Here is a 24,998-nt window from a genome sequence, read left to right on the forward strand (position 1 = left end):
TGAAATGACCTTCTTTATCCCCAGGAATAGTCTTTGTTCTGTAGTCTATTTGACTAGTATTACTATATAGCAATTCCAGTTTTCTTTTACTAGTTTACACAGAAGATCTTATCTATCTTTTCACTTTTAATTTATTTGTATCTTTATCTTTACAGTGTTTTTCTTGCAGGCAGCATGTACTTGGATCTTGCTTTCCTATCTGACAGTTTGCTTTGCCATTGAAATAGTTAATGTGATTAATTAACATGATTATTGATATGGTTAGGTGAAAGTTCATCATCTTGGTACTTAATTTCTACTTTTCCTTTCTGATATTTGCTCTTTCTTTCCTGTTTTTCTGCCTTCTAGATTAACTGAATATTTTTCATGATTCCATTTTACCTCCTTTGCTGTCTTATTAGCTATAACTCTTTGCTTTTGCTATTTTAGTACTTACTTTAGGGTTTATAGTATAAGCTTTGAACTTATAAATTCTATTTTCAAATGATAGTATACCACATCACAAATACTATAGAGAATGTTGTAACAGTATACTGTCATCTCTCCTCTAACCTTTATTGTGGGATACATTTTTATCTATACTTTAAATACAATAATATGTTATTTTTTCACACAGTCAGATATATTTTTAAAGATTTAAACAGCAAGAAAAAATAGCATATATATATATATATAGTTACTATTTTCAGTGATCATTCTTTGAGAATGAAGGCTCCTATTTCCACCTGATATCTTCCCCTGTCAAAGAATATCCTTCAGCGTTTCGTGTAGTATAAGACTGTTGTGATGAATTCTTTCAGCTTTTTTCTAATGTTGGAAAAGTTTTTTATTTTGCCTTTATTTTTATATTTTCATCGGGTAGGGAATTTCAGGCTGTCAAGAGTTTTACCTTTCAGTACTTTAAAACAGTTGCTATGCCATGCTTTTGCTTGTGCTGTTTTCAGTGAAAATTCTGTCATTCTTATCTTTAGTCCTCTGTCTAGAACAAGTTTTATTTCTCTGGCTATTTTAAATTTTGTTCTCTTTATTGTTGAGTTTCAATAATTTTATTATGATGTCTTGGTGTTGTTTATTCATGCTTCTTGAGATTAGTTTTTACTGAGCTTCTTAGATCTACAATTTCATAGCTGTCATTCACTTTGGAGAACGTCTGGCCATTATTTCCCTCTTCTTCTTCATGGACTCCAATCACATGAATACTCAACTGTTTAATGTTATCAACATTCATCAATGCTTTTTTCATTAAAAAAATATTTTTCCTACCATTTTTATTCTGAGTAATTTCTTTTCCTCACATTCACTAATTTTTTTTGTGTGTGTGTGAACTATCTGTTCTGTCAATGAAGCAGAAATAGAAAGCAAGAGAGTTCCAGAAAAACATCTATTTCTGCTTCATTGAATATGCCAAAGCCTTTGACTATGTGGATCACAATAAACTGTGGAACATTCTGAAAGAGATGGGAATACCAGACCACCTGATCTGCCTCTTGAGAAACCTGTATGCAGGTCAGGAAGCAACAGTCAGAACTGGACATGGAACAACAGACTGGTTCCAAATAGGAAAAGGAGTACGTCAAGGTTATGTATTGTCACCCTGCTTATTTAACTTCTATGCAGAGTACATCATGAGGAACGCTGGGCTGGAAGAAGCACAAGCGGGAATCAAGATTGCCAGGAGAAATATCAATAACCTCAGATATGCAGATGACACCACCCTTATGGCAGAAAGTGAAGAGGAACTCAAAAGCCTCTTGATGAAAGTGAAAGAGGAGAGTGAAAAGGTTGGCTTGAAACTCAACATTCAGAAAACAAAGATCATGGCATCTGGTCCCATCACTTCATGGGAAATAGATGGGGAAACAGTGGAAACAGTGTCAGATTTTATTTTTTTTGGCTCCAAAATCACTGCGGATGCTGATTGCAGCCATGAAATTAAAAGACGCTTACTCCTTGGAAGGAAAGTTATGACCAACCTAGATAGCATATTAAAAAGCAGAGACATTACTTTGCCAACAAAGGTCTGTCTAGTTTTTCCCGTGGTCATGTATGGATGTGAGAGTTGGACTGTGAAGAAAGCTGATCGCCGAAGAATTGATGCTTTTGAACTGTGGTGCTGGAGAAGACTCTTGAGAGTCCCTTGGACTGCAAGGAGATCCAACCAGTCCATTCTAAAGGAGATCAATCCTGGGTGTTCACTGGAAGGACTGATGCTAAAGCTGAAACTCCAATACTTTGGCCACCTCATGAGATGAGTTGACTCACTGGAAAAGACTCTGATGCTAGGAAGGATTGGGGGCAGGAGGAGACGGGGACGACAGAGAATGAGATGGCTGGATGGCATCACTGACTCGATGGACATGAGTTTGAGTGAACTCCAGGAGTTGGTGATGGACAGGGAGTCCTGGCGTGCTGTGATTCATGGGGTCGCAAAGAGTCGGATAGGACTGAGCGACTGAACTGAACTGAACTGATCTGTTCTGTCATTCATCCCATATATTGCATTTTTCATCTCAGACACTGCCAATTTCATTTCTAGAATTTGAGTCTTTAAAAAAATTATTTATTTATTTGTTTTTGGCTGTGCTGCTGCTTTGTTGCTGCGTGAGCTTTTCTCTAGTTGCGGCAAGTGGGGGCTACTCTTTAATTGCAGTACTTGGGCTTCTCATAGTGACGGCTTCTCTTTTGTGGAGCAGAGGCTCTAGTGTGTGTAGGCTTCAGCAGTTGTGGCTCCCAGGCTCCAGAGCACAGGCTCAATAGCTGTAGCACACAGGCTTAGTTGCTCTATGGCATGTGAGATCTTCTCAGATCAGGGATCGAACCTGCGTCTCCTGCATCAGCAGAAAGATTCTTAACACTGAGCCAACAGGGAAGCCCACATTTGAGTCTTTTTACATCTTCCATGGCTCTAATGTTTTAAACACATGGAATACTGTTATAATAAGTGTTTTAGTGTCCCCTGATAATTCAAAAATCTGCGTCAACTTGGGGTCAATTTTGATAAGAATATTTTCCTCATTATGGGCCATCTTTCTCTACTTTTTGCACGTCTGATAGCCTCTGATTATATTTTACCTTAGTTGGTGCTGAATATTTTGTTATAGTTTCTCAAGCTTTGTCCTGGGAGGAAGTTACTTGGAAACAGTTTGATCCTTTTGGGGCATAATTTATGCTTTTTCAGACTGGTCCAGAGTACTGTTCAGTTGAGGGCTAATTAGTCTCCACTGATGCAAAACTCTTCTAAGTACGAGATCCAGTTCTCCATGAGTTACAGATTACAAGGTTTTCCAGTCTGAGTGGAGGAAAGAGGCACAATTTTCCGCCCAGTGTGAGAGCTAGCACTCTTTGCTCCCATCCTCCCAAGTGGCTCCTTTCCCAGTTTCCCCACACCCATCAGTACAATCTACTCAGGGGATCTGTAGATCTCTGCAGATCAGTCTCCATACAGATCTCTCCTCTCCAGTCCCTTGTCTTGTGAACTCTGGACTCTCAGCTCCATCTCTTCAACTCAGGAAGTCCTCAGGGTTCTGCCTGGGGACCTCCCTGCACCATGGCCTGGAAACTCTAGGAAACAAGTTGTGAGGTCTTTGTAGAATTCTCTCACTTATTTCCCATCTCTTAGAGATTACTATCCTTCATTGCCTGAAGTCCACAGTTTTAAAAACCATTATTTCATATATTTTACTTTTTGTTTTCTTTTGGTTGTTTCAGTCAGGCAGGTAAACTTGGTTCCTGTTCTATCTTGGCCCCTAAATACAAATTTTATGTCTACATGTACATTCATATTGGGCCATTATCACTACTGCTACTTCCACTACTACCGTAGCAGTAACTGTGATTGACTTAAATTTCCTGTGCCAGCAAGTTATCTTTTTTTTCAAAGAGTATATTTAATAAACATATGTCAAAGGTAATAGGCTACAACTCCCTCCCTTGCTGCCTTTGTAGCTTGTTGGGGATATAAAGGCACTCAATAGAATCCAGGCCTATTATAATATGAGCTTATAAATTCTTTTGAAGAAACTGAACACATACCATAAACTAACCATGTTAACTGAACAAAAAGCAAAAAGGAGCATGGAACCAGGAACCTGGTAGACTTGGGCCTTTTATTACAAAAAAGATGCCATTCAGTTCACTCATTACTGAAAGCTATACTCATGGACTTGAAAAAGCAGGTCAGGATTGTAGGCTGCTTTCATCCCCACCATGCACAGAAGAAGCTGATCACCCATCAGAAGGGTTTGTCCAGGGATCTTTAGACCTAGGACACTTCCAGCAGTTGGGACTCCATTGCCATCAGCTCTGTACCCTCGAGGGGGCTCCATGTGCAGTTGCCAAACAGGCTACCAGGGCCACCCCAGGGGAGAAGGAAAGTGGGCCAGCCCACCAGCCATCCTCTGTTCCCGCTCCCTTGGCAGGAGGTGCAGAGGGCAGTCCTGCTCAGAGCCAGCTGGCCATCTCCCCTGTGCAAACCCAGCCAGTGGGGCTGTACCACCCAGTCTCCATTCTCCGTGGCTGTACGGTCCCCCACGCAGCTTCTGGAGGAAGTGAATGCGGCTGGCACAAACAAGCAGCCCCTCAATTCTGTTCCTGACATGCTGTTGCCAAAATTCAGTCTGAAGGAGTAGAAGGCAAACATAAACCTCAGCTCCTGCCGGAGAAGCTGTTTAAGCTAAAAGAAACCAGAGAGACTGAGCAGCTCTACTGCTCTAATTTCCTCGCACATTTCTGCTGTCAAACTGCAGGAGAGATCCCCCGCCCACTCCACTTCCCCTGGAAAAAGAAAAAAAGTTCTTCAAGAAACCTGTCAACTCATTTATGAAAAATCAGCTTCCACGATAAGATTCTAAAAATGGCGGGGGGTGGGGAGCATCAGGAGCACTGGATTTAGCGACATCTTTCACCGTAACTTGGATCCTGGCTGGGTGGGTGGACTGGTGATAGGGGAGCCTTAGGTGGAAATCACACCCACCCAGAATTGCACTTCCTTCCCTTAAACCCAGACCCTGAACCCCTCTGCCAGGCTGGTGAAGCTCATGGTCATTTCTCAGAATAATGCTTACAAGGAATAAAATAAAATACATGATCTTGTAAAGGAAACCAGTTAGGCTGAAATACAGTTATCAAAATAATAAAGAAATTTGAAATAGAGTCATAAATGTGCTTCTTCACTAACACATTAGATGACAAGATCAAGTGGAAGTTCTAAAATCTACCTTCATCCCAAAGCAGTGATGAGTATCTGTGACATTTCAAGATATCTGTAAAGCGACTGGAAAGCAGATGATTTCTTTTGGCAACATCATAGGTGCTTCATTGCCTACATTCATAACTGAAGCGAGCACTAGATTTCAGTGAGAGGTTCATGAAAAGAAAAATGCAAAGTTGTTTTCACTCAAGTTTATAGACTCTCCTGAATTCTATTCACAAACCTCTCTGTGGGTCCTGGGACTTGATGAGTAGAAAGACCTTTCTTTTTCTTGGCTGCTGGGAGATAGCACTGCACTGGGAGATAAAGGGGTACATCCCCATCCTGGCTTCCTCTCTAACAGCTGAGAGACTCACCCTGTAAGTCAAAGAATGTGTATTGTCTTGCCTAGCTCTCTATTTGCAATGAACAGAGAGGTGCAGGGTGGGGGTGTCCTCTGGGGTTCCAAAGCACCCTATGCCCGCCCCATCACTGGTTCTCATCTGTGGTGTAATGACCTGCTTCTGCCATCTGCCTCCACCTCTTGCTCTAAGGCAGCAATAAGGGCTCATTTATCATTATATTCCTGGTATTAAGAACAGGGCTTGGTACACAGAAGACCATGAATATCCATTTACTAGATGAACAGATGAATGAGTGGATGAAAACTTCTCTCATTGAAAAAAAATATTCCTTATTTCACACCAGCAGTTCTCAACCCTATCTACATGTGAGAATCACATCCCGAGATTTTAGAAAATCCTGAGACCCAGGCTATACCTCCAGAAATTCAGACTCCAGTGGCTGGGGTGGGGCACCAGTTTTTGTATTTTTTAAAACCACCCCAGGTACAGAACCACAGAGCAGTGGCTGAAGTGAGAGTATAATGCTCCCATATGAACTTTCCTAGACTTAGAAAGATGAAATTAGTGCAGAAACTGAACTCTGCAAGGGGCTAAACACATAAATTTAGTTTCTGACCCTTGGAGTCAGGTCACAGTTCTGAATCCAGCAACATCTGAAATATCTGAACTACATTTTCAGACTTAGATGAAAAAAATCCCAGGCTTGATAGTGAAGACCATGAAACAAATTGCAACCCCTCGGGCAAGCCCGGCAAGGCCCCTCGCTCCCTCCCCTCACTGTAAGAAATCCTTGTGATTTCTTACAGGTCTGGGCAAGCAGCACACCTTTTTGTGAAAATTCCTTGTTGTGTGCTTTCCTCATCTATACAGTGGAGATGATAATAATAATAACGCCAACCTTAAAGTAATGTTGCAAGGACTGAAAGATGTAAGGGGCCAAAAAGCATTTTTAGGTAGCCAAACATACTACCAAGATTCTTTAACTCTACCAATTGAGCTTGTAGAGGTGGAAAGACCTAATGACTCAGATTCTGGGTCAAACTCTCTGCATGCAAATTCTGGCACCACCTTTTACCAGCTATGTCATCTAATACTAATTATTTAACTCTTTGGACCTCATTCCTCAAGTGTAAAATGGTGATAATAAAGGTACCTATCTCCCAGGGTTTTGGGAAGGTTTGGCTGAGTTAATGTACTTAAAGTACCATTGGTTCTAGGGTTGGTAGATGAAGACTATTACATTTAGAATGGATAACAACAGGTCCTAATGTATAGCACAGGGGACTATATTCAATATCCTGAGATAAACCACAATGGAAAAGGATATTAAAAAAAGAATGTGTATATAAAACTTGAGTTTTGCATCAGAATCACCTGGAGGGCTTGTTAAAACACTGATGGCTGAGCCCCTACAAAGCAGAGCTTTTGATTCAGTAAACCTGGGCTGGGATCCAGACATTTGCATGTCTAACAAGCTCTGCTGGCCTGGGAACCACACTTTGAGAACCATTGGCTTAGAACAATGCCTGGTATACAGTAAGTATTTGATAAGTGTTAGTTGTTACTATCTGTCCCTGGCCTCTAATTTTGTGGTCCCTGAGCAAAATAGTTTCTGCTCCACTGCTACTCATAACTGCCTTCATGAAAAAAAACTTAAAAATTTTTTTTTAATTTTGTAATTGGGTACAGCCGATTAACAATGTTGTGACAGTTTCAGGTGAACAGCAAAATGACTCAGCCATACATATACATGTATCAATTCTCCCCAAACTCCTCTCCCATCCAGGGTGCCACATAACATTAAGCAGAACTCCCTGTGTTATGGAGCAGGTCCTTATATGTTATCCATTTTAAATACAGCAGCGTGTACAAGTCCATCCCAAACTCCTTAACTATCCCTTCTCCCTTTCCTTCCCTCCTGGCAACCATAAGTTCATCCTCTAAGTCTGTGAGTCTCTTTTTGTTTTGGAAGTAATTTTGAAATCTGCTAGCAGTGGTTCCCAAGGTGTGGACCCCATGAACACCACATGGGAGCTTACTAGTAATGAAGTGTTTGGGCCCCCACCCAGATCTACTGGATCAGGAAGTATGGGGTTGAGGCTCAACATCTTGTGTTCCAACTAATAGCCACCCACGTGATTCTAAAGCCCAGCAACTTTAAGACATACTGCTCTATTAGAAAGTCACCATGACCACCACAATACTCCTTTCAAAAGTGAAAGGCTGCTGCTGCTGCTGCTGCTAAGTCACTTCAGTCGTGTCCGACTCTGTGTGACCCCATAGACGGAAGCCCACTAGGCTCCCCCGTCCCTGGGATTCTCCAGGCAAGAACACTGGAGTGGGTTGCCATTTCCTTCTCCAACGTGTGAAAGTGAAAAGTGAAAGTGAAGTCGCTCAGTCGTGTCTGACCCTTAGCGACCCCATGGACTACAGCCTACCAGGCTCCTCCATCCATGGGATTTTCTAGGCAAGAGTACTGGAGTGGCTTGCCATTGCCTTCTCCGAAAGTGAAAGGCAGGATGGCTTAATATCCAAAGTAGAGTTTTTGGTTGAACTGGAGCTCAAGAACTGACTCCGCTTCTTAGTCACTGTGTGGCCCTACATAAGTTGCAGTACCCCTTTAAGCTTCAGTTTCCTCATCTGTAAACATGGGCATCATCATGGGGCCTACACTGCAAGGAAGTGACATGACATAAAGTGCTTGGACACACACTACGTGTTCAAAGAAAGTTAGCGGTCACTATTATCTTTATAATCATGATGACATGTACGCTCTCAAAATGATTTGAGATAGCTTATAACCGAGACACAGAGGTACATAGGATAGCCAAAATAAAGAGTTAAAAAAAAAAGAAATAAAAATGTCACACACAGAAGGTGGAGCGAGGGAGGGTTGAGACTGTTGTTGCACTTGTCTTGTAAATTGAGGTCTGGACTTCCCTGTGGGCCAGAGTCCAGAGAGGAAATACAGAGATCCTGGTTTCCACTGCATGAATAGAGGAAGGAGACCAACTCTTTAGGGGAGACAATACCGTCCCTTGGCCATGCCAGCTCTAAATTCTAGGAGAATCTGCTCACAGGAACCTGTGCACAAAGGCCCTGGAAAACAGAGGGACTGTCCTCCAGCAGGGCTTTATGGACCTGTTTCTTTAATCCTCAATGAGAGTCAAGGGCAAAAATCCTCAGATCCCGGAAGATGAGAGAAGTTACACTCACTTTGGGTGCCGAATGTCAGGGAGAGAGCGATTCAGGGAGATTTTATCGCTGACGTAAATGTTAAATCCATTTTCTCGGTATGCCTGGTCCACTCGCTCAGCATAGGTCAACGGGAAGGGCCTCCCTTGTTCTCCGTCTCCTAGGAGCAAAGAGCAAAATCAGGGTTGCCAATTAAATGCGGTGGGAAAGGGAAGAGGAAAAACATGCTTAAATCACCAAGAAAAGACCTTACACTTGATACAGAGTGTTTCTCCAGATTCTGCAGGGCTAAAGAAGGGAAGGGAATGAGACTCAGCCACAGCTGTGTCATGCTCTGCAGCTCTGTTCTCCTGCAACCTCCACAACAGGCTGTTAGGGTGGACACGTGAGCCCTCATTCTACAGAGAGAAAAGCCGGGACTTGGGACTTCCCTGGTGGTCCAGTGGTAAGGAGTCTGCCCTCCAGCACAGGGGTCATAGGTTTGATCCCTGGTCCGGGAGGATCCCACATGCTATGGGGTGACCGGACCTGTGTGCCACGACTGCTGAAGCCAGTGTGCTCTATAGCCAGGGCTCCACAGCAGGAGAAGCCACCACAACGAGAAGCCCACTCCCTGCAACTGGAGGGTAGCCCCCACTTGCCACAGCTGGAGAGGGTCCAGTGTGGCAACAAAGACCCAGTGCAGCCAAAAATAATAAGTAAATAAAATTATACAATAAAAATGAAAAACAAGGACTCAGAAAGGTTATAAAAGTAGGTCTCTGGGCTCCAATGACCATGCTTCCCCTGCCCTCTGCCAGGAGCCCCAAACATCCCTGACCCTGAAGTCTGCCCACCTGGATGGGAGGCCAGATCACCTGCCTAGGAGCTGACCCACCTTGGGCCAGTCACACTAGCTCTATGAACTGTAGCTTGTTCCTGTCTGGTACCCACACCATCCTGAGAAAGTCAAACGAGAGACTGCACATCCAAGAGCTTTCTGTAAAGATAAACCCTATTAACTATGTGAGGAAATACTGTGATTCCTCTCCAGGCGACTCGAACTTTACGTGTAAAACAAAATTGCCACAAATGATCAAAGATGCTTTGATTTTTTTAAAGCGAGCAAACTAATGATGATCTGCCTTGCCTAGGCCTGAACTGCCTGAAAAGTGTGGCTCTTAGTAAAGGATGAGTGGATCCAGTGCCAGCTTTCCTTTCTCTGTACAAGTCATCTGGGGAAAGAGTCCCTGATGCTCCAGGAAATTACTCTCTGGGTTTCTGGGGTGCAGATGGTATGTGCTGATGTCCCCCAACCCCTGCAATAATAGACTAAGCACCTGCCATTAGCGACAGTGTGGAAGAAATGGTAATAGAATCAGCTAACTGAAAATCATCTCATCTTTTGGAGCCCATGGCCTGAGCAATACCCCGTTTACTTTGCAAAGTAAATGCTGTCAACATCAGTGTGATGAGAGGGTGCAAGGAGAGAGGTGGAGCCTGGGATAGTGCTTGCTCTGATCCAGCCCGACAATGGAGAGGACTCTGCTGCCTGTAACTTGCATGGCTCTGGGATAAGACACTGCTGGCCAGTGCCCAGCATGATCCCACAAGGGACACAAATGCCGCAAGCAGACAAAGAAGGGCAGAAGCATCTGTTTGGGCGGGGAGGGAAGCTCTGGTGGAGGGGGCAGTGCAGGGGAATGAGCTGCACAGAGTGGAGTTTGAAGCCCAGTCCTGATGCTCCTGGCTGTCATCTTGGGAGAGGCTTCAATTTTTCTGTGTCTTGGGTTTTTCCCTTAGTGTTCATTGGGATGAAAAGGTTCCGTGTGATGATTAAGGGGGGGAATGCAGGGCAAGATGCCCGGCACACAGTGAGTGTTCAACTTGGGCTGGTTACTATTATTCTTAATAATGTCACCACTGCTTACTCTTTGGCTAGTTAGCCCAATGTTCTAATAATTCTGGTATAAGTGCCTGGGAAATTATCTCTTTTCAAATGTTTCCTTTCTTAATCTAAGCAGTATTCCAACTGCTGCTGCTGCTGCTAAGTCACTTCAGTCGTGTCCGACTCTGTGTGACCCCATAGACGGAAGCCCACCAGGCTCCCCCGTCCCTGGGATTCTCCAGGCAAGAACACTGGAGTGGGTTGCCATTTCCTTCTCCAATGTGTGAAAGTGGAAAGTGAAAAGTGAAAGTGAAGTCGCTCAGTCGTGTCCGACCCTTAGCGACCCCATGGACTGCAGCCTACCAGGCTCCTCCATCCATGGGATTTTCTAGGCAAGAGTACTGGAGTGGCTTGCCATTGCCTTCTCCGACCCTTCATTCTAAATCACTGCCAGATGTGTCTTTGGATTTCCCTGACCACAAGTTACTATGTCAGCTCTACTCAGAGCTTCTTATAATCTAGTTTTGTCACAGTGTAACATTTTAAAAAAGAAAATCAATAGTGCTGGGTACCTCTGATATAAAAATGAATAAAATATAAACCCCTTATATTTCTTTCCAGTATTGTAAAGCTATACTTTATTTGTCATTTTCACAACAAGACCCTTCGGTTATCAAAGTAGGAAGCATGAGCCCTGAGGACAGAGGGGAAACCGAGGCTCCAGGAGTGTGGAATTTATCTGAGGGTCAGATGGCTGGTAGGTGGCGTCAGAGCTGCTCTCCTGGCTCCTAGGCAAGCCCTTCGGAGATGACTCTCCACATGATTTCTGTATACCTCACCCATTCCACTCTGCAGTGGAACAGGAGCTGTTCCAAAGGCTAATCGGGTGAAGAGAGCTTCAGCAGAAGCCCATTAGTTTCACTCAGCCTCGTGGCTGTGATGTTGGGGAGGGATCAACTCAGCTCTCCAGACCTGGGCTCAAGTCTCAAGCTTGCCTCTTTCTCACTGTGTGTCTGCAGGTAAATTACCCCACCTCTCGGAGCTCCAGGTTCCCTCTCATCAAATGAGCTACAAAGGCTGGTTAGGGGTTTCGGGTTTCAGGGCAAAGGCCTGAAAGCAGTGGATCTGATGATATGAATGGAGAAAGGGGTCAGCTAACAGGTGAAGGAGGGGAGAGGGCTGGCCCTGGGAACCAGGGGAAGGTAAAATGGCAAACGGACAGGGAGTCAACAGGAGGTCTAGACGCCCCCATAAAACACACACACACACACGCACATGTGCAAGCACTCTCCAGGGGACCAACAGGTAGATGCCCTGCCCTTCTTACCTACACGCTGAGCATCCCTCTTGATGGCTTCTTTGTCATGCCAGTCCTTCAGTTTCTGCCTATCTCCAAAGAAAAAGCTCTTCTTTGGTTGACTGTGTGAGCCCTTAAAAAAAAGACAAAAACTATGAAAAAGAAGAAAAGGGAAAATAAGTTTAATAACAAAGAGACCCAGCAAGTACATGGCCTACGGGATGAATGTCTGCCATCAGCGGTTCATTTATTAATTCCCTCAGAACTTGGTTACTCCTGCCCACCAGTGCCAGCTAGCTGTGCAAAGTTCAGAAAGATGACACACAGTGCCCACCCTCCTGGAACTTACAAACCCGTGGGAGAGAAAGCATATGGACAGACACTCCTTTTACAGAAGAGAGAAAACGGTAGGTATAACGCTGTCTAACAGAAATATAATGTAAGCTACCAAGATGGGCCACATATGTAACTTTATTTTTTTTAACCAGGTAAAGTGAGCTTTGATAATGTATTTCATTTAGCTCCATATACTCCATCTATTTCTGCTTTATTGAATATGCCAAAGCCTTTGACTGTGTGGATCACAATAAACTGTGGAAAATTCTGAGAGATGGGAATACCAGACCACTTGACCTGCGTCTTGAGAAACCTGTATGCAAGTCAGGAAGCAACAGTTAGAAGTGGACATGGAACAACAGACTGGTTCCAAGTAGGAAAAGGAGTACGTCAAGGATGCATATTGTCACTCTGCTTATTTAACTTAAATGCAGAGTACATCATGAGAAACAATGGGCTGGAAGAAGCATAAGCTGGAATCAAGATTGCCGGGAGAAATATCAATAACCTCAGATATGCAGATGACACTACCCTTATGGCAGAAAGTGAAAAGGAACTCAAAAGGCTCTTGATGAAAGTGAAAGAGGAGAGTGAAAAAGGTGGCTTGAAGCTCAACATTCAGAAATCTAAAATCATGGCATCTGGTCCCATCACTTCATGGGAAATAGATGGGGAAACAGTGGAAACAGTGTCAGACTTCATTTTTGGGGGCTCCAAAATCACTGCAGATGCTGATTGCAGCCGTGAAATTAAAAGACACTTACTCCTTGGAAGGAAAGTTATGACCAACCTAGATAGCATATTAAAAAGCAGAGACATAACTTTGCCAACAAAGGTCCGTCTAGTCAAGGCTATGGTTTTTCCCGTAGTCATGTATGGATGTGAAAGTTGGACTGTGAAGAAAGCTGATCGCCGAAGAATTGATGCTTTTGAACTGTGGTGTTGGAAAAGACTCTTGAGAGTCCCTTGGACTGCAAGGAGATCCAACCAGTCCATTCTAGAGGAGATCAATCCTGGGTGTTCATTGGAAGGACTGATGCTGAGGCTGAAACTCCAATACTCTGACCATTTCATGCGAAGAGTTGACTCATTGGAAAAGACTCTGATGCTGGGAGGGATTGGGGGCAGAAGGAGAAGGGGACGACAGAGAATGAGATGGCTGGATGGCATCACTGACTCAATGCACATGAGTTTGGATGAACTCCGGGAGTTGGTGATGGACAGGGAGGCCTGCCGTGCTGCGATTCATGGGGTCGCAAAGAGTCGGACACGACTGAGCGACTGAACTGAACTGAACTCCATCGAAAGCAGGGGTTCCAGAAACTGTGGCAAAGCTGTCTTCCATGAAATTGGTCCCTGGTGCCAAAAAGTTTGAGGACCGCTGATCTAAACTAAGACCGTTTCAACAGGCAGTGGAAGCAAATGTTGAGGTTAAGTCTATGTTCCTTTCTGTGTGTGCACTGAGCCTTCAAAATCCAGTGTGTATGTCACACTTGTGGGCATCTCAGTTCAGCCTCCTTCCAAGTGCTTAAGAGCCACAGCTGCCTAGTGGCTCTGCACTGGATGAGGCAGAGGAAATGAACCTGTGTTGAGAGGTTCTGAGAAAGAGCTAGAGGACTTCACTTCCACCTGGGAGAACTGGGGAAGGGTTCACAGACACGGGGGCCTTTGGGCTGGACTTCAGATAAGCTGAAATGAGAGGCAGGCAGAGCGCACACCCTGGGCGGGTGGAGCATGGCAGAGTGAGCTGGGCTCAAGGAGCACGGAGCACAGGAGGAGGAGCTGGGTCTCAGTCATCTCTGAAGTCCCAAAGAGGGCCTGGTCCCAGAGAGGGCGAGCAGCCGGCAGATGTTTGTGGAAGGTCTGAACAAGTGCTTGGACGACTGAAAGAAAACAGGAATACAAGGGAGAACAGCCCTCAGAGGCTGGAGCTGAAGACATTTATTATGTATTCCAGGAGGAGAGTCTGTCCCGGGGGGGCCTGTTAAGGAAGCAGCTTCCCAGGGGCTGCATTCCAGCGTCTGGGGTCATCAAAAGGTGCCAGATGCTTTCCCATGCCAAGAGTCAGGCCCCAGGGCTCAGTAAGTCTTTCCAAGGTGACACTGTGCCACACTGCTGTCTGTATCTTCTGTGTTCACCTCGATGAGAACAGCTTTCCCTATGACCTTGCCCTTTAAAAAACCCGCAGACCTGCTCATGCCATGGTGGCATGCAGGATCCAGTAGTTCTATTTCCTCTATAATTACCTTCGAAGGCCCTGAACGCATGGTGTGCTTGAACATTAGCCCTAACAAGAAGCCACTGGAATAAAACCATCCTCATGCCTGTTTATTAAGTCCCTGGCTGATCCTCGAGTTAGCACATTTTCCACAAGGGCTCAATATCCCTACAACAGCTCTAATGATAATAATCCTCAGCACTCCCTCTCCTGCAGACCTCTCTGACTTGCAGGAAGAAAATTCTGAAAGTGGACATGCCACATGTGGTCAGAGAGGGAAAGAAAAATGCAAAAACAAAGGTCACGTGCCTGCAAACAGTTCTCAGGGTCTCAAAAACCACAGGAGCTGAGTGGGAAGTTCCTTCAGGGGGTTTCAACTGTACCCTCAGTGCTGCCTTGAGGAGGTGGAGACTGACAGTAAGAGCTTGACCCCTGCACTTCAGTCAGACCAGCAATGTATCTGTCTGTTTTCTATACTGGGGTCCTATGTGAGATTTCATTTCTAAAAGTCCTCTGCTAAAAACAAACTGACCATCAAATCTCCACACAAGCAAACACATGAACTCAAAAACTGATCCGGGGCCACTGCCCTATTTCACAAACAGGGAAATCAAGTCTTGGAATGGAACAGGGGTATGCCCAAGTTAAGCACTCTACCTCTAGACGTCAGGATTGGTCGGTCAAGGGTTGGTTAGCAATCTTTCCTCCAGCTCTCCCTCCCAATTCCTCTTCCCTCTTCTGCTACCCAAAGACTGAGAACTTCATTGACTATGTTAGGTCACTGGTGGAACTAAAGAGGTTCTGCAAACCCAGGCTGTCTTAATAGGAGGAACCAATCTAAAGTGGTTCTTACAGTGTGAACCAGCAGGACTCACAGCAGCTGTGCACTCGTCAGAAATGAGCCCCATCCAGGAGGCAGCAGCAGAAACTGGGTGTGGGGCCCAGAGACTTGGGTTTTAACAAGTCCTCAAAGAGATTCTGATGTACACTCCCATTTGAGAACTACTGGTCTAGAATTCAGGACATCATAAGCGTGCCTGGTCTGTGCTGGTCAAACCATACCTGGGCTATTGTATCCTAGTTGAGCAGATATTCATCATTGAAATTAACAAAAAACCTTAAGGAAAGTTATGACCAACCTAGATAGTATATTAAAAAGCAGAGAAATTACTTTGCCAACAAAGGTCCGTCTAGTCAAGGCTATGGTTTTTCCCGTGGTCATGTATGGATGTGAGAGTTGGACTGTGAAGAAAGCTGATCACCGAAGAATTGATGCTTTTGAACTGTGGTGCTGGAGAAGACTCTTGAGAGTCCCTTGGACTGCAAGAAGATCCAACCAGTCCATTCGCAAGGAGATCAATCCTGGGTGTTCATTGGAAGGACTGATGCTAAAGCTGAAACTCCAATACTTTGGCCACCTCATGCGACGAGTTGACTCACTGGAAAAGATTCTGATGCTGGGAGGGATTGGGGGCAGGAGGAGAAGGGGACGACAGAGAATGAGATGGCTGGATGGCATCACCGACACGATGGACATGAGGTTGGGTGAACTCTGGGAGTTGGTGATGGACAGGGAGGCCTGGTGTGCTGTGATTCATGGGGTTGCAAAGAGTCGGACACAACTGAGCGACTGAACTGAACTGAACTGAATGATCACTGGCAAACACAATCTGGTGGTTTTTGAGGATTTTTTTTTAAACTGCCAGTGTGTGTGTCGGGGGGTGGGGGGAATAGGGCTTCCCAGGTGGCTCAGTGGTAAAGAATTCGCCTGCCAAAGTAGGAGACGTGAGTTCCATCTCTGGGTCGGGAAGATCCCCTGGAGGAAATGGCAACCCACTTCAGTATTCTTGCCTAGAAAAGTCCATGGACACAGGAGCCTGGTGGGTGGGTTACAGTTCATGCGGTCACAAAGACTCTGTGATGTGACCTGGCTCTCATCTCTCATTTGTGTTATTTTCCTGGCCGCAGTGAGTTTGCAATGGGCTGCCACATACAGATATGCATGAGGATTAGAAACTGTGTTCTATGAGAACTTGGAGATGAGAAGCCATGGGAAACACAGGAGGGTTTACCTTGTTCTATGAGGCCCTGAGGCTAGTGTGAGAGCCAAGGGCAGAAGTTTATTGAATGCCTGAGGGGTTAGCTGAAAACAGAAGGAATTCCAAAAGGTGGGCTGGTCTTAAGATGAAATAGGCCCACTTGGAAGAAGATGTTAGGGGAGGCCAGGAACAGGGTGCCTGCTTGTTCATCAGGATGTGAAGGAGGGGAGTTGAACACAATTAGGGCTCAGTTCAGTTCAGTTGCTCAGTCATGTCTGACTCTTTGTGACCCCAAGGACTGCAGCACGCCAGGCTTCCCCATCCATCACCAACTCCTGGAGCTTACTCAAACTCATGTCCATAGGTTAGATGATGCCATCTAACCATCTCATCTTCTGTTGTCCCCTTCTCCTCCTGCCTTTAATCTTTCCTAGCATCAGGGTCTTTTCCAATGAGTCAGTTATTCTCATCAGGGGGCCAAAGTATTGGAGTTACGGCTAGCGCTTCTCAAATTTTCCTGTTCTGTATAATCACCTGAGTATCTTGTTAAACATGGATTCTGATATATGAGGTCTGGGCTGGGTCTGAGACTCTGCATTTCTAACAAGCTCCTAGGTGATGCTGCTGATCCCCGAAAAACATTTTGAGTAGCAAGGGTGAGGTGACCTTTGCAAAGACATTTCAAGAGTCTAAGATTCTGGAAAGGACTCTGTCTCATCTATATGTTTGTGGACGTCTTCTCATGTTCCTGGGAACGGGGTTCGGGGCTGAATCTCACAGCTGTGACTGCACAGAGATCAACTCCCCTGAATCTCATTCTCAGAATGAACAGTGAACTGCAGAACTGACAGGATACAGAATTAAGGTTCCAAAATTCTGGGAGTTCCATGCTTAACAGCTTCTACCACCTCACTGCCTTTGCCTTAATGATGCATGCCCCTCTAGAATGATCTCCAGAGATGGCCTATTTTAGGTGGTCTCAGTTCTTAGATGACAAGTGACAGTCACTCAGTCATGTTCAACTCTTTGCAACCCCGTGGACTGTAGCCTCCAAGATTTCTCCAGGCAAGAATTCTCCAGGCAAGAATACTGGAGTGGGTTGCCATTCACTTCTCCAGGGGATCTTCCAGACTCAGGGATTGAACCCAGGTCTCCTGCATTATAGGTGGATTTTTTGCTGGCTGAGTCACCAGGGAAGCATTAGTTTTTACTTCTTCCCTAAACTAAGAAGACTTTGGAGCTTGCCGACAGAGGGACTTCGGCAAGTTAAACATGTAGTTACAAGGAGGTTCTCAAGTATCTAAGCTATGCAGCTTCTCAGAAACAGTAAGTCCACCTTTTTTTCTATCTTATAGGTGGGAAAACTGAGGTCCAAAGAGACCAAACTACCCAACCAAGGGCACAAAGTAGGCCAGAGGATAAAAGCCATGTTCTTTGATTCCCACGCTGGATTTTAGTGGAGAGAGCTTGCAGTGTGGTCTTGGACAAGTTTCATTTTCCTACCTGGAAAATAAAGACACCATCACCTGCCCAAAAAGGACTTTCAAGTGAACCAAGAAAATCACAAACCGTGTATTGGAAGCACGTTCAGAATTTACACATAGAACGTGGGTAGCCTTCGGATTTTAAGGATCTACTATAAATTGACATCTGATCAAATCACCTTGATACAGGACTCAAATTTTACTATGAAAGTGAAAGTTGCTCAGCTGTGCCTGACTCTTTGAGACTCCATGGAATTCTCCAGGCCACAATACTAGAGTGAGTAGCCTTTCACTTCTCCAGGGGATCTTCCCAACCCAGGGATCAAACCCTGGTCTCCCACATTGCAGGTGGATTTTTTACCAGCTGAGCCACCAGGAAAGCCCAAGAATACTGGAGTGGGTAGCCTATCTCTTCTCCAGCAGATCTTCCCAACCCAGGAATTGAATCAGGGTCTCCTGCATTGCAGGCAGATTCTTTACCAGCTGAGCTACCAGGGAAGCCCAATTTTTTTTTTTTCTTTTTTACTATACATGTTAAAAAGATTTCCCATAATAGGTCTAAGCTTTTGGTCAAAGGAGGAGCTGGTTTCAATCCTAAAACCACCAAGTATTCAGAGCTCAGGAGGCCCTTAGAATGCTGTCCAGAAACCTTAATGAAATTGTGATCAGAAGTCTCTGACATCCACCCACAGAAACCCCACAGATAGATCATTCCAAATATTGCTAAATATTTATTGAGATCTACTCTGTGCCAGGCACTGTGGTAAGCACTGTGAACACCTGTGTGACAACGCAGATCCTGTGCATGTGCCAATGGGTTTACAGCCAGATCAGCTGCTCTCAAAGGATGGTTCTTTGGAGACCTGAGCCCTCATTATATATAAAATTTCCTGTACCCCACCTTGAACCTATGAAATCAAAGTATCTGGGCATAGGAGGCCAAGAAGCAATGGGTCTTTAAACACATCTCCATGTAATTCACAGTAAAGGTGGAAAACCACTTGCCAAAATCCAGCTGTCTCACTCACAGTTATGAAACCTGAGTAGAACAGAGTTGCCCAAAACCCCACAGTTTGTCAGCCCCAAAGATCAAACCAGATCTGGCTGTTCTCTCCATGGGTTAGACTATGAGCTCCCTGAAGGCAGGGGCATGTCTGTGTGGATTTGTCACTGTGTTTTCCTAGGTCAATACCTAGACCCTCAGTAAGTATCAGGTGTATGACTCCTTGAATGACTGCTCATCAAGGGGTCAGGAAGTCTAGTTGGATGACTCAGAGAATTCTGACTCCAGAGTTGGAAAAACCTGGGTTTTACTCCCTGGGCAGATGGACCCCAGTTTCCTGGATTGGTTAATAGGAACACTATCAGAATAATGTGCAGGTTGTTGACAGAATGAACTGAGCTCATCCACACAACACATCAAGCTCAGTATCTGGCATAAAGTTAGGCCCCCTTGGTAAAGGAGTGCAACTATTAATAGGTTATTTCTGGAGAAAGTTTATGATCTGGTGTATGCGATGGCCATGTCTGGGGGAGAAAGGACAGGGATGGGAATCTAATAATAAAACTGTGAGCCCTGCAGAGGAAACCTATTGAACACCTGAGCCAATTCAACTGGCTACTGCTGATAACAGGATTTAGAGAATTTCCTCATTAACAGGAGGTCATGTGCCCATGTGGAAACTCACTGTACTTGAAGAAGGAAGAAAGTTCTTAGTTAACAGTGGCATTCTACAAAAGAAACAAATGCCACAGACCTTTCGCAGCCAGAAAAAAACGCTAACAGTGTTTCTTAAAAGAGAGCAATTCTTAAGCAATGCCATCACTTAATGTTATAAAAAGGTAGTCTGGATTTCAGTCCAGAGGCAATTTTAATTCTACAGACTCACAGGTTTGTCTATGAAAGGTGTGATTATTTTCCTTCAGCAACTGTCTTCTGCTACTTTCCTTCCCTGCTATTTCTAGATGTCCTTTTGCTACAGGAAGCAGAAGGGCTGGGAAGAAGCAGAGGGCAAAGATGGGGAGGGAGGGTGTGTGGAGGAGGCTGGCAGAATGATTGTGGAAATCACATTAAACAATAAATTGGAACTGGATTTTGACTGGCTGCTCTAAATAACTGCTTCTGGTAGCTGCGTGCTTTTACTTAACATTCCACTGAAAGAATCGATTAGTGTTCAAACAGTCAGTCACACACACACACACAAATGGAATTTTAATCTTTTGTTTAATTACTACTTAGTGTGCCTGGCATCCTTTGGAGGGTGGGAAGAAAGGTGGTGAAGTGAGCCAAGTGTATCTGCCCAAGGAGAAAGGTCTGTTAAAGCATATACTCTAATCCTGACCCTGCAGACTCGGCAACTGCCGCTCAGAGAGGACGCTTATGTCTCTGGCCCAGCTGGTTGGTGTCTTCAAAACAATGGAAAAAGAGCTGTGTGCTCAAAAACAGCAATGCTGAAAGGAAAACTGAGCAGGGCATCTGCTTCATCCAGGGTCTGAGGACTATAATGGCTTAGATTCTGCTGCAAATTTTAGGATGGTTTCCTTGCTTGCAACCTCCTTCTCAAACAACCCTACAAAGGCGCTGGAATGATTTTGCTTTGAGGCTTAAATGACTATATATAATTCCAAACATTTGTTTATCTGCTAAGTAGATTATTCTAATAACCTTCACACACACACACACACACACACACAGCAGAGCATTCTCTTCAAGGTTGCCTTCAAGGTTATCCTTCAAATAGGGCCAGGCAGGACTTCATTTATCCAAAAGCATAAAGTGACTCTAAGCAAGGGAGTTTGGACAACTGGATAAATGTACTTTCTTCATGAGTCTTGAGGACATAAGCTGAATTATTTTTATTTCTTCATCATCTCATAAAAGAGGATGACTCCATCGAAGAATTAAGGACCTACTACGTCCAAAGAACTGTGGGGGAAATAAAGAGAAATAGGATCATTCTTAGCCTCAACAAATAGGATGAATATAAGAAGGGAAAAAGCACACAACACTGTCATGTGAGTGCCCTCGAAGTTGTACAGATGAATTCTATAGGTATTTACAAGAGCCAAAGGTTAAATTCTATCTAAGACCATCAGGGAAAAATCCCTGCAAAAATTGAAAGCTGCCTAATAGGATGGGTAAGATTCTGACTGGTAGAGGTGGGAGGACAGAATCCAGCTGGAGGGGAAGCACGTGCAGAGATGGAGGTTAGAAAGCAAGGGGCCTGTTTCCTTAATGGCAAGGACCCTCATTTGGCTGGTGGGAGTGGGATATGAGAGTCAGGAAAAAAGAGAGTCAGAGTTAGGGTTAGTCTGGACCAGAATCTGAGGGCCTTACATTTGAGCTGTTTGGCAGATGGGAGCCACAAAAGGTTTTTGAGCAAGGAACAATAATAAAATATGCTACTACCTATCCACCTGGTAATCTTAGAATCCCTCTCGACCTGGAAGAAATGCATAGAGAAAGATGATTTTGTTTTCAGAGGAAATGTACCCTCACTGTAGGCTGAGGACCACTCTTGGACATTCCACAAGACAGACTGAAATGAGCTGACCCAGACCCAGCCCTTACCTAGTAGCCGCTGTTCTGAGAAAATCTACCTTTCACTACAACCAGGACCAGGAAGTATGAGAAAGCAATCATCCCTAAAGGGTGTTGTTTATGAATGGATGGAGACACTATAACCCAGCAACCACAAGATCAAGTTGGCCACGTCAGGCAATCCTGCTGTTCCACCCAGTAATCAGGTGTGTAAATTTTCCTGGTTCCAATAACCCTGTGGTCATAACACCAGGATGTCAGAATCTGAAATCTGGATGGGGCCCCATTCCCTAAGAGGGCAAGGTCATTCACAAACAGGAACCATGGTGTTTAAAAGGCTGATCCTGTACTTCCAAGGGCAGAAGCATTCCACCCGTCTAATTCACCCTTTTGTTTTGTACTGATGGCACCCTTTTGTTTTGTACCGATGGCTCTAGAAAAGGTCATTTGCTACAGAGGGTGTGAAAGCTCATTAAAAGACTTTTTAAATAGCAGAGAGAAAAGAGCCAAGATACTTCATAATATCTATTATCTAAAGGGCACATGGAGCCTTCAGTAACTTTTCTCTTTCATTCTTGTATCATATTCTTCAGAGGAAGTTTCCAAAGGGTTAATCGCTGGGAAAACAAATAACAACACTCTGATAATTTGATAATATTCATTTGATAATATTCTCTCACCCATTCATCCATCCATTTACTTAAATGTTTGATGAATACAAGTACATGCCAGGTTCTGTGCTACATATAAAGAATACATTTGTGAGCAAGACAGATAAGGGCCCTGCTCTCATAGAACTTACAGTAGTGTGTGGGGCTGCAGGGAATACAGACTTTAATCCACAACCACAAAAAAAATTTAAATAGCTACAGTGGCCTGTGCAGAAAAGAAGGATATATGGTGCAAAGAGAGTCCATTTCTTTCAGATCAGATAAGGAGGGTCTTATCCAGACTGCAAAGTCAGGAAAGGCTTCCCTGAGGAAACGGATGGGGTATAAGCACGATAAACTCAGCAGAGAGAAGAGAACAGAGCATTTCAGACAGTGGATGTGCAGAGATCCTGTGGCTGGGCAAATATGAAACACAGGAGGGACTAAAAGAAGAGCAGGGTGTGTGTTGCACAGAGCAAGAGTGGAAGCCTGGTGGGGATGAGAGGTGGGCAGGAAGGAGGATTCTGTCTTTCCCCAGAAGCGTTTGGAAATTAAGTATTTTACAGAAGGAGGCGGCAAGATCAGGGTGCATTTGGAAAGCCCTCTAGCAGCCAAGGCAGAGGGTGGCACTCAGGAAGGAGGCTGTCGTCACACTGGTATAGGCAGAGTACTGCCAGCTTAGGCAGGAAGGTAGAAGCAGGGACGGACATAAGTATTTTTTAAAAAAAAGAGTCATGAAGGTCCTGCAAGTCTGTAGTAAAGAAACGTAGCCTAAAGACTTGGACACTTGGGTGATGAGTTCACCTTGAAGGTCCATAGGCCCACGATACCATGAACACAGGTACGGCTGAGCTGGGGTCTTGAGACCAGAACTCCCCTCACCCAGCCTGGTGTCTGCTTCATCACATGCTATTTTCAAGTTTTAATCCTGTTCATAGACAGCAAGTCAGAAAATCAGACCTAAGGGAACTGTATCATAAATATATATATGATACAGTATATATATATATACTTAAAGCCTTGGGAATTCAGGGACACGTGGTCCAAAAGAAAGAGAAAGAAATCCTAACTGGGTAGGCTGGCCATCTTCCTGTCCCCCTGCTCAGCAAGCCTGTTCCGTGGATGGTGTCACCAGGGGTCCAGTTCTCTCTGGCCTCTGGTAATGTGAGCACAGTGGTGCTGAGCGAACCTACTCTCAGGAGATAAGAATTTTCATTACCTCAGAAGGCACCAAGATGACTTCGACCAGAGAAAAAGTCATTGGTTTTAAAACTGTAGGAGAAACTGCTTAAATAGGGCTTTTGAGAGGTGGTTTGTCTTTATATGCTACGGACAATTGTCAAGGGTACTTCTGATTTTATGTTATCTCCACCTTAAGTGATGAGTTTATTAAAACCTAACCCTTTTCTGGCTTAAAACTCAACATTCGAAAAACTAAGATCATGGCATCTGGTCCCATCACTTCATGGGAAATAGATGGGGAAACAGTGGCAGACTATTTTGGGGGGCTCCAAAATCACTGCAGATGGTGACTGCAGCCATGAAATTAAAAGACACTTGCTCCTTGGAAGAAAAACTATGATAAACCTAGACAGCACATTAAAAAGCAGAGACATTACTGACAAAGGTCCGTTTAGTCAAAGCTATGGTTTTTCCAGTAGTCAGGTATAGATATGAGAATTGGACCATAAAGAAAGCTAAGCACCGAAGAATTGATGCTTTTGAACTGTGGTGTTAGAGAAGACTCCTGAGAGTCCCTTGGACTGCAAGGAGATCAAACCAGTCAATCCTAAAGGAAATCAGTCCTGAATATTCATTGGAAGGACTGGTGCTGAAGTTGAAGCTCCAATACTTTGGCCACCTGAAGTGAAGAACTGACTCATTGGAAAAGACCCTGATGCTGGGAAAGATTGAAGACTGGAGGAGAAGCGGACAGATAAGATGGTTGGATGGCATCACTGACTCCATGGACATGAGTCTGAGCAAGCTCCAGGAATTGGTAATGGACAGGGAGGCCTGGCATGCTGCAGGCCATGGGGTCACAAAGAGTTGGACACAACTGAGTGACTAAACTGAACCCTTTCGAAAGATGAGACTTTACTGTATTATTATTGTCATTACATCCACTTTGTAGATGGCAAAACTGAGGCTTGGGAAGGAAAAACAATATGATAAGTGTTCTGCAAACTGCCAATCACTCCATGCATGTCATTATCACAGCTAATAGTTCCTACTACACACTGGCCTGCTGCTTCCCGTATCCTTGCGCTTGGAAAGATGCAGGGAGGATGGTCGGCTCTCAGGAAAGCACAATGTACACAAGTGAATCATCTTTCTGTGCCCTTTTCACCAGGGGTCTTGAACAACCACAGGCAGTCCTCTAAAAAGTGCTCTTTTCAGAGGCTCGGTGAGCAGAGCATAAGAGAGGGTCATTACATTGCTCTGCAGAGTGGATGGAGATGGGTGAGGAGAAAGGAAGGCAAAATTGGTAAACTGAACAGAAGGCAAGTTCTAACCCTTCCAGGGATTGAAAAATGGCTGCAAACACATTCCCGTTAGCCGGGGAATTGGGGCTGAGTCCCCAAGTAAAAGAATGTTGTTTAGTTGCTAAGTTGTATCCAACTCTCTGTGACTCCATGGACTGCAGCACGCCAGGCTTCCCTGTCCTTCACTATCTCCCAGAGTTTGCTCAGATTCATGTGCGTTGTTTCAATGATGCCATCCAACCGTCTCATCCTCTGTCACCCCCTTCTCCTGCCCTCAATCTTTCCCAGTAATAGAATAGCTGTTCTATTAATAGTAATATTAATCATCATCA

The 24,998-nt window shown here is 44.5% G+C and overlaps 1 protein-coding gene across 1 annotated transcript in view; it reads right to left on the reverse strand.

Annotated features, from left to right (window-relative positions):
* The window catches only part of GALNT10 (polypeptide N-acetylgalactosaminyltransferase 10), a 229,899-nt gene that overhangs the window by 113,727 nt on the left and 91,174 nt on the right, over window positions 1-24,998 (reverse strand). Inside the window, exons 2-3 of the mRNA XM_055428979.2 lie at window positions 11,943-12,045; window positions 8,770-8,908 (exon numbers count right to left, since the gene is read on the reverse strand). Of these exons, the coding sequence (XP_055284954.1) occupies window positions 8,770-8,908; window positions 11,943-12,045 (242 nt within the window). The remainder of the gene's footprint in view (window positions 1-8,769; window positions 8,909-11,942; window positions 12,046-24,998) is intronic.

This window comes from Moschus berezovskii, chromosome 8 (assembly GCF_049115385.1).
Source record: "Moschus berezovskii isolate FMDL1 chromosome 8, NW_MosBer_1.0, whole genome shotgun sequence".
Taxonomy (NCBI): Eukaryota; Metazoa; Chordata; class Mammalia; order Artiodactyla; family Moschidae; genus Moschus; species Moschus berezovskii.